This window comes from Podarcis gaigeae, assembly GCF_964106915.1.
Source record: "Podarcis gaigeae genome assembly, chromosome: Z".
NCBI classification, from domain to species: Eukaryota; Metazoa; Chordata; class Lepidosauria; order Squamata; family Lacertidae; genus Podarcis; species Podarcis gaigeae.
This window is the reverse complement of record NC_139691.1, coordinates 29,215,906-29,231,516: the sequence shown is the minus strand read 5'-3', so window position 1 is coordinate 29,231,516 and position 15,611 is coordinate 29,215,906. Positions and strand designations below refer to the sequence as shown.

The following is a 15,611-nucleotide window of genomic DNA, read 5'->3' as shown; positions in this document are numbered from 1 at the left end:
GCTATAATTCTACCTTCAATAATGCTTTCTATCTGGTTAGGTGGGGCCAAGTGCCCTGCTTGGTCATCTTACCCATTTCCATCCCCCCGCCCCAATTTCAAGCTGATTTGCTAACTTTATGCCTGACTTTGAAATCAGAAGATCTAGAAAACCTGATTAATCTTTTTTTGTGTGTGTGGATGTGCCTTTTGAGTTTGCATGTTGCCGCTGCAGAACCCAGCACCAGACATGCCATTGTTCCTCTCCTTAAAACATATGCTTGGAAACAAAGCACTTTAAAAAAGAAGAAGAAATAAAACAAGCATACACTTGGGTCAAAACAACTAACTTCTGTCTGCAATGCAATGTGGCAAAACATTATCAGGTTTCAAAAGGATGTCTTCCAGTGACCTTCTGCTTCTTTTTAAAGCACTGGGCACCTCCCAAATCATCATAGCCATAACCCCAATTACTGCTTTTCAATGTGAAAAGAGTCTGCCCTTTGGCAGTCTCTGAAATTCAGCCAAACCATGTTTGACTTTTACATGCTTGGAAATGGCTTTTTGCCTAGTCCAAAATAAACACCACATAAAACCTCAACAATTGCTGGAGGGCATTCACTGAACATGATGGGTTATCCATCCACTACTTTAAAAGTTCAGCAAAGGAATATGAACACAGCTTTAAGTTTGCCTTCACATTGTCTACTACATCCCCATTGTGTTCTGGGATTCTGGCTTGGCCCAGGCCATTTGGTTATCACATTTTTAAAAAGTCACGGCATCCACCTAGAGCAGGGGTTAGCAAGGTTTACCTCGCCTGGGCCGGTTCACTCCAGTGGAGATCTCTCCATGGGCCGGATTCCATGTGCGATTTCTGGCACCACAGAAGTGAGTCCCCACGCCGCGCTGGTTTAGCGCAGCGGGCGGGGACTTGCTGAGCAGGCGACTCGATTTGGGGGCAGCTCGTGGGCTGGTTAAACAACCCCCATGGGCTGCTTGTGGCCCATGGGCCTTATGTTGCCAACCCCTGACCTAGAGCCTTAACATTTAAAAATGAAGGTCAGAGCTGTCCCAAAGGAGCAACTGGTAATGCAGAACTTTGACTGCTGGGGACCTAGGTGTAACCCTCACACAAGGCAACTTATGGAAAGTGTGGTTAGACTATGAACCCTTGATTTAACCTTTCCCCTCTAGGCAGGCCTGTGGAACTTGTGGCACTCCAGATGTTGCTAGGGGACAACTCCCATCAACTGCCATCATTGGCCACCCTAGCTGATGCTGATGGGAGCTTAAATCCAACAACATCTGGAGGGCCACAGGTTTCCACATTTGTAGCCTACTTGCTACTAGGATTTTCCAGTGAACCCGGGGAACTTTAGAATGAGGGCTGGGTGTATATGCAATGGGAGAGAGACGGTTATCATGTAGTAAAAATTCCTTGAGGGTTGTATATTTTTTTTAAGAGTCCCAGAACCTGTTAAGATGATTGAAATTAAAATAGTGTTTCTTAATAGTTTTGTGGAAGCACATATATCCATTTCCACACTGTCCTGAGTAGTGTTGTACAACTGTTGTTACACAGAAATCAAGATCTCGCAACAACAGATATAGTAAATGGCATTTTAAGGGATCTAAAAGCTGGGATTTTAACTCAGCTGTTTGCTTAGGTCTGCCAGGAAACTTGTCAGAGACATTAAAATAACTGTGTTTCCCCAAAGGCTGGTTGCTGTGCATTTCTGTGCTGTCACTGGAACAATTAATGCCTTTCATAAAAAAAAATACTGACATAACCCACATTTATAGATATTGTTCAGGCACAGCTGTATCTCAGTAGTAGGTAGTAATGCTATCCAGTATTACCAAAATCTCATGATTAGCCCACCTTTCCTGAGCTTTCTTTAAGAAAATGCTTAAGGCAGATTTAAACAATGCATGTACATTTTCATTAAATGGTAGCTCTTGAATCTTAAATGATAGCACCCAAATTCAAACTAAACAGCAGCAGTAGAATGGAAGAAATAAGCAGCAATGTCAGGAACCTATAATATCTAACCACAACATCAGAGGTGGAGATCTAAAAAGTCTCACACTTACAACACAGTGATATCACTATAATGGTTACAGCTTCCCCCAAAGAATCCAGGGAAATGTAGTTTTGTAAGGGTGCCTAGAGTTGTTAGAAGACTCTTATTCCCCTCACAGAGCTGCCATTTCCAGAATTCCAGGCAAAGAGGGACTAAATGTTAAAAAGATATTGCAGTGCTTTAAATGTATGGTGCAGATGTGGCCCAGGTTTCAGAAGCAAAAGGTCCTTTACCCTTGTCATGAAAGGATTTCAGTACCAAAACACAACAGAAAAGGCCCGTCTGTACTGTATTTGCAGATCTAGGGTGGATGCAGCTGTGGCCCGCCATGGTTCAGCTCTGCCCAGACCTCAAACATGATGTGGAGCAAGATCTGCCCAGAAGACTCTGCCAATAACTCTGAAACCATGGGATCTGGGTTTCCCTACCCCAGGAATGGAGGTCCCCACACCATCTACCTGGGCTTCTAGCTGACACTTGTACTGCCTCTACAAACACATTCTAGCTGACAAAAACACTCAGGGTACAAATCAGGGCCAGTGAGTGGTATAGTCTGGGGACAGTCCCAAGGGCCAGGCCTGGAGGGCCAAATCTGGCTCCCGGACAAGAGATTCCTTATCCCAGTCCTAGGACCATAGGAGAAGCAGAGAAGACAATGGGCCAGGCAAATCAAGGGCTGATTGCGCCAGGAAGGGGCACCAGCCTCTGGACCTGAGGAAACAGACATCACCCTTCACACCAAGCCTTGAGCCAGGTCTCGGCCATTCTACAAAGTTCCTAGCATCTGCTGCTTTACTTTCCCTAGCACAATACTGCTATGCGCCACCTCAATCTCCAAGCGGTGCGAGATTCCAAGGGTTGCAGGTGTGCCTTAACCCAGAGTCTGTGTTCACTTTTGGACAAGGGGACACAGTTTTTATGGCGTCTTTATGATATATGGTTTGTTTACACACATTTACAACCATAGCCTCTTGTGGGAGGGTGGTTCCAAGCATCTCGTCCCAACCAGCGCCAGCTTCTTCCAAAGGCAGCAGCATCCCTGCCTTGCAGCTTGCCTCCCCAACCCCAGCCCAGCCCAAGAAAAGCTACATCTCACCTGTTCTCACCTTGCTATCTTAAGCCCTGGTTTTAGGAGAGAGGCCCTGCTCATCTGTATTCTCACACCTAGTTATTTGATGCTTTGTTGTGCTCAGTCCCCCCAGGCTCTCACCTCAAAGGAAATTAGGCTGACTCCATTACCTTTGAACCCATGTTGATTTCACAGAATTAAGGGTGTCTGTCCAGCACACAGGGTCTGACTTAATTAGCCATCACACATGCTAATTAAAGGATTAGCAGGGACTATCACACAGTTTAAACAAATCTATGACAAAACAATAGCTTCACTGTTTAGCCATTGTTAACATTGCCCTGCTTGCCATCAACAAAGTTATTTACCAAGTGGGAATTTACCTTGGGCTAGACAGCATCTTGAGAAGTAGAGACATCACCTTGCCAACAAAGGTTCGTATAGTTAAAGCTATGGTTTTCCCAGTAGTGATGTATGGAAGTGAGAGCTGGACCATAAAGAAGGCTGATCGCCGAAGAATTGATGCTTTTGAATTATGGTGCTGGAGGAGACTCTTGAGAGTCCCATGGACTGCAAGAAGATCAAACCTCTCCATACTGAAGGAAATCAACCCTGAGTGCTCACTGGAAGGACAGATTGTGAAGCTGAGGCTCCAGTACTTTGGCCACCTCATGAGAAGAGAAGACTCCCTGGAGAAGACCCTGATGTTGGGAAAGATGGAGGGCACAAGGAGAAGGGGACGGCAGAGGACGAGATGGTTGGATAGTGTTTTCGAGGTTACCAGCATGAGTTTGAGCAAACTGCGGGAGGCAGTGGAGGACAGAGGTGCCTGGCGTTCTCTGGTCCATGGGGTCACGAAGAGTCGGACACGACTAAACGACTAAACAACAACAAAGCCTGGAACTACCTGGAACAACTATTTCTGTCTCTCTATCTCTCCGCTTCACCCACTCCAGTTTGGTCATTTGCATTATCCTGCTAATGACCAGAAATATATATACAGTATATGTATCAAGTGAAGTAGGGGAGGGAGCTGTTCCTATCCTTGGGCAGAGTGAGGAAGCCAGTGCAGCTGGTGGTTTTGAGTACCATGAAAGGGCAACAAAAGGTTACTGATTTAAATATTTACTTGCAGTGAGAGGAACCTGTGGGATTTCTCAGGTTCAAATCCCCACTCAGCCACAAAGCTCACTAGCTAGCCTTGGGTCAGCTGCTATTACTGGGTCAAGGTACCTTGCAGGGATGTTGCAATGATAAAAAAATATATTTGGAGAAAAGGGGTTGTATTTGCTGCTTTGGATTCCTTAATTGAAAAGGTGGGGTGCACAGAAATAAATAACTTGACCAGTCCTGAGTACTGTACTGTGATCCTTGACCAGGGGCAGGGGAAGGGGAGGTTGCTTCTCCAGAAAGGAAATGTCTCTAACTTGCCTTTATCATTCTTAATCTTCCCTGGAAACAAAATGTGGTGCACAGCCTCACCTGCTGCGCATGGGAAACAGAACTCTGAATGTTGTGGCATTAGCCCTTAAGCCTGAGTGAGTTTGTCAAATGAGATTTAGTACCAGACTGATCACATTATATTGCCCCTCTGCATCTCTGGAACAATAAAGATTATGGGTTTAAGTCTGTAAATATTTATTGGTATGTGTTTATGTGTGTGTGTTTTAAAATGGCTCTTCTGGACCCTAATAACCTGTGGGAACTTTACAAGGAGACTTGAAAAGGACTGAGGAAACATGGGAGACCACACCCAACAGAAGGAAGGGGAAGGAACAGAAATCATACTTAAAAGGTGTGACTGGCAGATTGCCTCCCAGAAGGAAAACTGGAATCTGTGCCAAATGCCTTAGCTAATCATTTATTAGGGTTTTTATTTTTTGTTAAGTCATTGTTCTGCTGGGTCATTTCACTGGGCAAAACATTCATCCAGTCAGAATATCAGGACTACTTCCAGAGAATATTTTTAAAGTACAGTGGTACCTTGGGTTACAGACACTTCACGTTACAGATGCTTCAGGTTACAGACTCTGCTAACCCAGAAATAGTACCTTGGATTAAGAACCTTGCTTCAGGATGAGAACAGAAATCGTGCTCCAGCGGTGTGGCGGCAGCGAGAGGCTCCATTAGCTAAAGTGGTGCTTCAGGTTAAGAACAGTTTCAGGTTAGGAATGGACCTCCATTAAAAATTAAGTTTTTAACCCGAGGTACCACTGTATGGGGGCAGGGGGAGAGATCACCACCAATAGTATATACCGTGTTCAAAGGAGCAGAAACTACACTAGAAGCTGCTAACTGAGGGGAAATGTTGCTGCTGGTACTTCTGTGAAACCCTGAAAGGTCTATATCCCCTCTAAATCCACGGGGCACAAGAATCAGTGCTTTGTACTGCCTCAGCCTGTCCTACATTGAACACATCTCCTTAAAAATGCCCACGTGGCACTTGGTGCCAAGACTGAGTGCCTACCCTCCCTATCCTGAGCAGAGGTGCAAAGAACTTCGCTCTGTGAGTGACTGCACTGGTGACCTTTTATTCCTATTGATGGGACAGCTGCGTCATGGCTGCACCATTTTGTGCTTGGATTTCCCCACTATTTTAGATGCAGCAATCATTTTGCATTATGCCAAAATCCAATAGCGGCCATTTCTTTGTTTTGTCACACCCATACAGTGCTCAATACCACCACCCTTCCCATGACAGTCATTATGTGACTGCTGTCCACGGAATGTTCTCAAATTTCCAAATGTGTCCACAGGCACAAAAAGGCAGGTCATGCCTGAACTAGACAATAACTACCCCCACCCCCAAAATGTGCTCATTTATCCTCAATTGCGTCACATTTGTTTATTTGGTTTACACCATGCCTCGCTTTTCGGAAAAAGTATTCTTTGCGTGTTGTCCAGTTGTTAGAGGTGGCATTTTGTTTGTACTGAAAGACTAATGTTCGTCATTAGAAAAAAAAAAATCATCAGCTGCATGCAGTTGATTAGAGGCACCTGGCTTTGTGGTATGCAATGGAACTCACATATGAAAGGTTGCCCAGGCTATAGATTCCTATATAAAGGTAAAAGGACCCCTGACCATTAGGTCCAGTCATGGCCAACTCTGGGGTTGCGGCACTCATCTCGCTTTACTGGCCAAGGGAGCCGGCGTATAGCTTCCGGGTCATGTGGCCAGCATGACTAAGCTGCTTCTGGCAAACCAGAGCAGCGCACAGATATATACCCTACGTCATATCATTTATGATTATTACAAATAAGCACCACCAATTGCCCATGGCAGAGTCCATGCACATGGATGCTAGCACACACTTGCTATAGCACTCAAAGCCACTGTCAGTGTCTTGAGCTGTTAAAAGTAATCTCTGCTGTGGGGTCCCTTTTGTTGTGTGAAGTCTACCCCCCTGAGGAGGGGACAACATAACAGCCTATATAAAAGCCTAAGCTGCATGACCTATATATGACGTGCATTATCAGCAGGCTGTATAAGAGGGAAGGTTTTTTAAAAACAACAACAAAAAACACATGCTGTTCCCATGCTCTTGTTATACCATAAACTCTATTCAAGTGGTCCGATCTTGCTTATTCAAAATGTGTACAAGTTTTCCTTCCAAATTCAAAAGAGAATTGGATCCAGGAGCCCATAAAGTTTGATATAGCTTGATAGTCACTCATTATTTATGGAACCAACCCCTCCATTAAAGTCCTTTGACGAGCACACAGGGCAGAGTCTTTGCTCTCATTTCTTGATGGGTTTTAGACAAAAGCAGGAATCCATCCAAATTTGCACTTTGTGTTGGGAGAGATCTCAGAAGCAATGACAGAGACTCACGCAACTTATCCAAATTCCAGCATTAACTAGGCAAAAAGAGCCTCCCCACTCCAGAGACCTTTGAATATAGCATAGAATTTGGGAGAGGGATGGGTTTCTCTTTCCCTTTAAACTGGGCTCTTGGAAAAAGCAAAAGCAGTTCCAATTCAGGAGTGAAGTACCTTTGGGCCTCCAGGTGTTGCTGAACTACAACTGCCATCCCCTAGCAAGCATGACTAATGGTCAGGGATGATGGAAGTTGCAGTTTAGCAACATCTGGAAGGTCAAAGTTCCCCACACTGGCCACAGGCCACTGCAAATATAATAGAATGTCTTATTAACGCAGACATACACGCAACATGAATATACACACTGTTTAAAATGCAATGAAAATTAAACTAAACATTGAAACTTCCTGGGGTTACTCTTACATTTAGCTTGTTCAATTAATAAGGCACCTTTACAAACCATTGACATTGGGTTCAGAATCAGCTCAATTCTCCCAATTCGCAGAAATGGCAAAATCCTCTGTACTGTACTTTGCACAGAGGAAAACTTTACATTAGTGATCTGGGGCAGGAGCAGTCACCGTTGGGAACTGGATTTATGAGGCTCTCCATAAGGAAAGACCCCGATCTTAGGCTGCCACCTAAGATCAAAATTTGACTGATTCACCAAGCATTTTCAAATGGCAATGGAAGGAGCCATTTTCTTTGGATTTGTTTTTAAATTCGTTTTATTATTGGTGTTATCCACATGCAACCACAAACATGGTTGGTGTTGTAGACCAGGAATGAGGAACCTGTGGCCCTGAAGATATTTCTGGATTACAACACTCATCTAGGGAGGGGAGAATCTGACACCTCTGTTTCTCTTCCGTTTCTTGTTTTCCCATTCTTAAGTTCAGTTCTCTGCATTTCTACATCAACTGTTAATTTTAAAAAAAAGTTCTCATGAAAAGTTCTCATTTTAGTATAAATTTCTCCCAATATACACGTTTTTTGCAATCACATTTCCTTAATACAACACAGTTTTCACCAATTCACCAATATAGGCATGCTTATGCACTTTACCACAGTATATGGATTTTTTAATGCATTACGTGGCTCGAGAACTGCATTGCAAAACTCAATTTTTTTTGCAAAGTTTCAAAGATTGCTTTGATTACATCCATTTTAAGACATTCTTGCACCAAGATGTCAACATTTTAGTGTGAATTTTCCCTAACAAAACTAATTTCTGCTATGATTTTTGAGATCAAGTGTCAGCAAGAATTGTCACCCTAAGAAAAATACCTACACCGTAAGCTCCTTCTTGCTAAAAGCAGTATTTTAGCAATGACACTTATAGCCATGCACAGGGCCAGCAAACCCGCGAGGCAAAGTGAGGCTGCTCACTCAAGGGGCACAAGTGCAGTAGATCCTGATGTAGATCTATATTCAGGGCCGGCCCACCCATGAGACAAGGTGAGGCAACTGACTCAGGCAGAAGGATTCACCAGGCAGCATATCCTGATGTCAAAATCCCACCCTCTTGTTCCTGATGTAGATCTTCCCTCACTTCTTTTTCCATGGCAAGGAGAGAGGTGCCATTTTGTGGTTCACCTTAGGTGCCAAAATGTCTTAGGCCGGTCCTGTGTCAACCAGATGTCAATAGGAAGACCACAAACAGGATCTGAGTGCAAAATCACTCTGCCATGGGAGCATATTCACCCAGTGCTTTTCAAGCTGCACTGGCTCCCGGTGGAGTACAGGGTCAAGGTGCTGGTTTTGACCTTTAAAGCCCTTCACGTCCTAGGACCCTCATACCTACGGGACCGCCTCTTCCGGTATGACCCACGGAGAGCCTCAAGGTCCATAAATAACAACACCCTAGTGGTCCCAGGCCCTAAGGAAATTAGATTAGCCTCATCCAGAGCCAGGGCCTTTTCAACTCTGGCTCCGGCCTGGTGGAACGCTCTGCCTCATGAGACCAGGGCCCTGCAGGATCTGATTTCTTTCCGCAGGCCTGTAAGACAGAGTTGTTCCGCCTGGCCTTTGGCTTGGAGCCAATTTGATTCCCTCCCCCTCTATTTTCTTTCTCCTCCTGTGATGAGTCTGCATTTTAACATTTTAATGTTTCAATATTTTAATTGTTGTATTTTAATCTTGTTTTTAAGTTGTATTCATTCAACTTGTTTTTATTATTGCTTGTTAGCTGCCCTGAGCCTGGCCTTGGCTGGGGAGGGCGGGGTATAAATCATAAATAATAATAATAATAATAATAATAATAATAATAATAATTATATCATTCCCCCCACTGGCATTTCACAGCAGCTGGTATTCAGAGTCATCATAGCTAGTAGCCACTGACAACCTTATCTTCTTACGAATTTGTCCAATCGTCTTTCAAATCCATCCATCTTGGTAGCCATCCCTACATCATGTGGGAGCAAATCCCATAGTTAAACTGGGTGCTGTGAGAAGTAGTTTCTTTTGCTTGTCCTGAATTTTCCAACATCAAGCTTTACTTTATGTCTCCATGTATTATTAGGCAGGTGGCAAAGTTCACAAACTGGAACACCGACTTCTGGGTTTGCAGCATTTTATTTCCAAGTTGTTTATAAACTAAGCTGTTCTAAAAGCAAGGTACCACTTTATTCCTTTTCCCCCGTTAACTAAAAAGCACCAAATCTTGTAATATCCCTACATTTCCCTTTCTGCACCTTTTCCAGTCACGATATAGGCACCAAATGGTTCCTTAAACCAAGGTTTACAATTGCCAAAACGGAATGTCTAGTTGACATTTTGGAGTAAGACAGCTCTGAAGTCTTATTTTTTCAAATAATGAACTAACTGTTATTGATTATCAGTTAAACATCTGGCTAGTTCAGATGACAACCTTGAGCTAGCTTAAGAACGTTGAGAACTTAGAAAGTCCCTTGATCCAGGGACAGTCCACACACATATTGGCCTATTCTGGACTGCTCCTGCTCTACCTGCACAGAAAAAGCAGTTCGGTTCCAGAAATTCATTCTGATTGTTCAGATAAAATATAACTGATAGAATTCTACAGGATGTGTTGCTAGTGTGTGAAAACATTCCTGATCCAATGACCTCCAGATGATGGAAACGGTGGCACTCAAACATCTTCACTTTGTTGCAAATGGTCAATAGCCAAGTACAAAATGTGTCTGGCGTCTCGCTATTTTCTAACACTGTTTCCAGTCTACAATATTATTTTTTAAGTGGGGCAATCAGAATTGTGCATAGTATGGCAAGTGTGGTCACAAGATGTAGGAAGGAGCTGACTGAGTGGTCTTTCACATCAAAACACAGCGGAGTGGGAGCAGGCAGTAAGAAGAACTGCATTACCAGCGTTTAAATGTTCTAACCATTTAGGCAGGAGTTGATCAGAGACTCAGCTGTTCCAACGCAGCTGGGTGGGTGGTCTCCAAGTCACTCTGCTGATGGGTTTCTTTAGATTTAGAAGAAGGTGGATCCTGCTGCTTGGTAAACATCTGAAGTCACAATGCAAGAATAAAGAAACAATCCAAATCCACCTCAGAAGTGCTGTAAAAACTGGTGCAACTATTTCACCACTTCCTTATGAGTGTTTGCCACATGCACAGGCTCCCTCCTCCCATATAACTGTACAGTCATTTTGTCAGTTATTCTGCAATATTATCCACAAGAAACTGAACTGCCTGAAGTTCCAGTGTATACTGGATTCTGTCTTGCTGCATAAAGGCTGCACCTTAATTTTTGCAAGGTCTGACTCACACATCACATTAAACTTAACTACCAGTACAGTGGTACCTCGGGTTACATACACTTCAGGTTACACACTCCGTTAACCCAGAAAGTTCAGCTTAAGAACTTTGCTTCAGGATAAGAACAGAACTCAACTTAGCTAAAGTTGGTGCTTCAGGTTAAGAACAGTTTCAGGTTAAGAACGGACCTCTGGAACGAATTAAGTACTTAACCCGAGGTACCACTGTACTGTGGTTCAAAGGTGAGTTTCCCCTGCACCCCTGGTGAGAGTTAAGCCACTGTTTGGCTTAGCATTAAGTCCAAACCTAGGCTCTTTTATTATTTTTCTCCAAGAGGACGATGAGCTGTAACCAAGGTTTGCTTTGGGCTTACAGATCATGGCTTGTTTGTGGGAAAGAACCCATCAGTCAGGTTTCAGATGCAATGACAAGCCAGACCATGGATTACCTCAGCTGCACAGCACTCTCAAATGTTGTTGGTTCCATGATGCAAATGCTAGTAAACTCTGGATTCCAAAATCAGCACTCTTTGAGTTCAAATCTCTGTGGATCTGCATTGATTAGGCCATTGTCCAGTGACGGCACAAAATTCAGTCCACAGCTTCTATTGTTTAAAAGGTCAGTGGAAAATAATATGGGAAGCACCTTAATTGCTGTCTATCACAGAAGTTGACGCTACTGGGCAAGATGAACCAACAGTCTTGACATTTTTTTACAAAGCAGCTCCTAGGATGCACTTTAAGAAAGCCTTCACTGGCATACAAAATTGTGCTTTGTGGTTAGAATGGGCCACTCACATGGCAGATCTGCCACAAGTACCGTACATTTCAAGTTGGGAATTTCTTTCTTTTTAAAAGCCAGCTTGTCCTGGAGCCTGAGAGTTATAATCATACACTAACAATGTTCTAAATTTTCCAAGCGCTGGGTCCTTATACGCCTGAAATAGCAGAATCCATGCACTAATGGGAGGTTATAAGTAGGTTCAGGGAACCCCAAGGTTTGAGCTAGTACAAACATCTTCAGTAAACAGAGAAAGGATGAAATGGAACATCCTAATCAGACTCATTCTACACTGCAACATTTTGTTGCAGGCTTTATTTTATCATAGTTATGTTCAGGTTCTTTGTCATATTATTTGCATTCCAACCTTCCTTCAAAGAGTGGGAGTAGGGAGATATATGGGATTTCCCCACTTTATCCTCCTAACAACCCTGTGAGGTAGGCAGAGACTGGTACTGTACAAAGCTACCCATTGAACTTAATGGCCAAGCAGAGCTTAGAACCAAGGTACCGTATATACTCAAGTATAAGCCGACCCGAATATAAGCCGAGGCACCTAATTTTAGCACAAAAAACTGGAAAACTTATTGATTCACGTATAAGCTGGTTCACCACACCACAAACCTGGTGGTGGCGGCTTCGGCGGAGAAAGAAGAACTAACAGCCGGAAATGACAGCGGCGGAGGAGGAGGAAGGAGCAGCCCAAAAGGGCTCCTTTTGGGCCGCTGCCGCCCACCTCACTCGAGTATAAGCCGAGGGGGGCTTTTTCAACATAAAAAAATGTGCTGGAAAAGTCGGCTTATACTCAAGTATATACAGTATATTGTGTTCTAAATTATATTGGTACCAAATTTACTTCTTAAAGGACCCTCCAATTCCTTATCCAAACGAAGCCACAGGGGCTACACCTGATTTACACACCTGACAATCAAGCACCTGATTTAGCTCTGTTTCTGAAGTTACACAAGCCATGTCTGGAGAATAACAAGATTTACACATGCACACACACACACACATGCACACACACCCTTTGAAGGGAGGTCTTATAGAAATGTAATAAAAACAAGAGCATCCAAGATTGTGGAACTGGACACTGAAAAGGGAAGAAACGAAACAGGAAAGGAATATGGGGGAGGTTAATGCTTAATTTCTATACCAGAGGGGAAAATCTGAGCCTTTGTATTCTGAACAGCAGGACAAGCCTGAAGAGTGGTGTTAAGTGGATTAAACGGATGCTTACCTCCTGGATAATCTCCATGAAATAAAAGTGCTTTTGCCAAAAAGGGAAAAGAATGAGAACTGAAACCCATTCCTTCCCTAGGTATAGTTTCGCCTAACCCCAGGAACATCGAAGTTGGTGGTTGCTACTCAAATGTAAGGGAAAGGCACTCTGTACATGCTAAGATGCACTCACATTATGCCTTCATGCATTCCAGCTAAACAGTTTTGTAGGCAGAAGGTGTGAAGGTGCAGATTAAGCCCTTCCTAGGTAAGGAAAGGTTACTTGCTGCTGCGACCCATGAATCACCAAATGCAGCAGAAGTCTACCCTGTTTACTCCACTTTTAAGCTTTTCCTAAAGTTATTAGTGAAAAACTTGCTAGGTTGCAAACAAGTTATCTCAGACAAGTACAGTACTTACATGGTTACGTGCTTATACATATATCTGGACAAATCAATACAATAAAAAAAAAATTAAAAGTTGGGGACTGGAAGGACCACCCTAAGCAAGCAGAAGCAGTCTTGAATACTAGGATTCAGTACTGGAGCATGCAAAGTAATCAGTACAGATTAGAGTACTCCTTCCTCAAGGGTATTTGCAAAGAACTTTAAAGCACTATCCAAGTATGCTTCACTGGAAGCAAATCCTATTAAAGTCAATGGGAATTAAATTCCAGAAGAGGATCCATGTGTTGCTTTGGCAGCTGTAGACAGCAGCTGCATACCCATTTACCTGGGAGCAAGGCAAAATGAAATTAATGGCACTTACTTCTGAGATGTCTATAACCATGAACATAATGATTGCACTGTCCAGAGTTTTGTGGCAACTGAAGAGAAAAACAATCCTACTGCATGTTTTCTCATGAATCAATCCAGTTGTTTTCAGTGGGAAATTACCCACCAGGTAATCAAGCACAGAGATAGTTGCCTTACTGTGGCATCAGCTTTCATAGTCTCAGCTTCTCATACTATGAAAGCTGATGCCACAGTAAGGGCAGGAAGTTGCACTGAGCACAACGGAGCTTGCCTCCGAGTAAGATTGCTTAGGATCATACTCATGTCAGCCTTGAAGATGCCGATAATACATAGGGTTGCCCCACCCCCAACCCCATCATAAAATGGCAGATAAAATAAACCCTGCTAAAGATTGTCCCAAATTGCTTGCTACAATTTGCAAAATCCACCCAGCCCATATTTTTTGTAACCGAACAGAGGAAATAAAAGAAACAAGGAAGGAAAATGGGGAAATGCCCTGAATTTAAGAGATCGCAGTACTGTAGGGGGAAACGGGAGAGAGGGAAGGGAAGGAGCCTGCTGCTGCAACTTTCCTTCAGTACAAAGGGGTGGGGGAAAGTTAGGAAGGAGAACAGCTACTGGGCGAGGGAGGGGAGCAGGAGCCGCTGGCTTCTCCTTACCGCTGTGGAACCTGATGAAGAAGCGATGAAGACTACGATCACCATCCTGAAGAAGGGCGCAGGCGCTTCTTTGCGATGGCAGAACGAGCGCAGGAGGCCAGGAACAGTGTCTCAGCCAAAAGCGAGCGCAGGAGGATGGGGAGAGAGAGAAAGCGCGCAGGCGAAGAGGCGCAGCGCCGTGCAGTGTGGAAACACGGAATGCCCCGCCTCCTGCTACGAGCGGCAGCTGCTGCTATTGCTACGCATGGGACCCGCTCGCTGATCATCCAAACCCCGGAAGAAGCTGAGAGGGAGAGCATGTTTGTATCGCAGAATCGAAAGGAAGTGGGGGAAACCGCAGTGGTGATACAATCCGAAGCAGAAATGCGAACTGCGAAGGCTCGCTTATTACCCGCGCCGGATCTCCTGGCCCTGGGGGGCGGGGAACGCGTTTCTGCTGATTTAGGGGTAAATCTCTTTTTTCCAGAACGGGGAAGCTATTTTGTTCACTTTCGGCCACAATCCTCAAGCCCCAGAACCTTCAAAGCCGCTCCGAGGCATTTGTTAAAATGAAATGGCTTGCGTTCAAAAATCGCACCGATCAACGTGAAACCGACTTAACGCAAGAGATGCCCCTGCTTCGGGGCGCTTACAATCAGGAAAGTTCGCATTATTAGGTCTAAGGCAGCCTTTTTCAATTTTGGGTTCCCGTATGTCGTTAGACTACAACTCCCATCATCCCTAGCTAGCAGGGCCAGCAGTCAGAGATGATGGGAGTTGTAGTCCAACAACATCTGGGGAACCAAGGTTGAGAAAGGCTGGTCTAAGGCAATAATGCTTGGCTCTTGGTTTCAAATGCTTTGTTTAAATATAGTTTTAAAATGCCTGAATAAAGGTCACACCAGCAAGTCAGTGTGCAAGAAATGTACTGTATAACAAAACAATTCCGGTTTATAAAATAACAGTATTAAACCTCATTTTAAAAAAGCTGTATTATTATTATTATTATTATTATTATTATTTATTAAATTTGTACAGACTTTTCATCCAAAGAACACAGGGCAGTGCTCTACATAACAATACAAAATGAGAACGCAAAAAAAGACAGTCAAACAAGCGTTTATAGTTTGTGTCAAAAAAATTAAAAGGCTTAAGAGCATGGCTTAACTACAATGTGGTCATGTGCATTTCCTGTGGGAGGGAATTAAACAAATGTTGCGCCATCACCAAGAAGGCCCTGTTCCTGGTACCTTCTTTCTTCTTCTTTGGCGATCACTCATAGCCAAGTAAGATTGTCTTCCATGAACACAGTTTTAACAGTGAGTCCATAAGTGACTGTGGAGGCCATTGCAACTCAAGTCTACTCCTGATGGGCCAGAGAGCAGCACTCAAGAAACTGATCAAAAAGTCCTTACAATGGCCCAGAAAGCTGGATAAGTATTATTACTGCCCTGAGGCAAAAGAGGAGGTGAAGCAGAGAGAAAGTGTCTCTTGGCAGATTTAAACCAGTCTTGGTGTTTT

At 43.8% G+C, this 15,611-nt stretch overlaps 1 protein-coding gene across 1 annotated transcript in view; it reads right to left on the bottom strand.

Moving 5' to 3' along the window:
• Positions 1-14,333, bottom strand: part of SH3BGRL (SH3 domain binding glutamate rich protein like) — a 43,714-nt gene extending 29,381 nt beyond the window's left edge. Inside the window, exon 1 of the mRNA XM_083722650.1 lies at positions 14,112-14,333. Within this exon, the coding sequence (XP_083578776.1) occupies positions 14,112-14,156 (45 nt within the window). The 5' untranslated portion in view covers positions 14,157-14,333. The remainder of the gene's footprint in view (positions 1-14,111) is intronic.
• Positions 14,334-15,611: the final 1,278 nt, after the last annotated feature.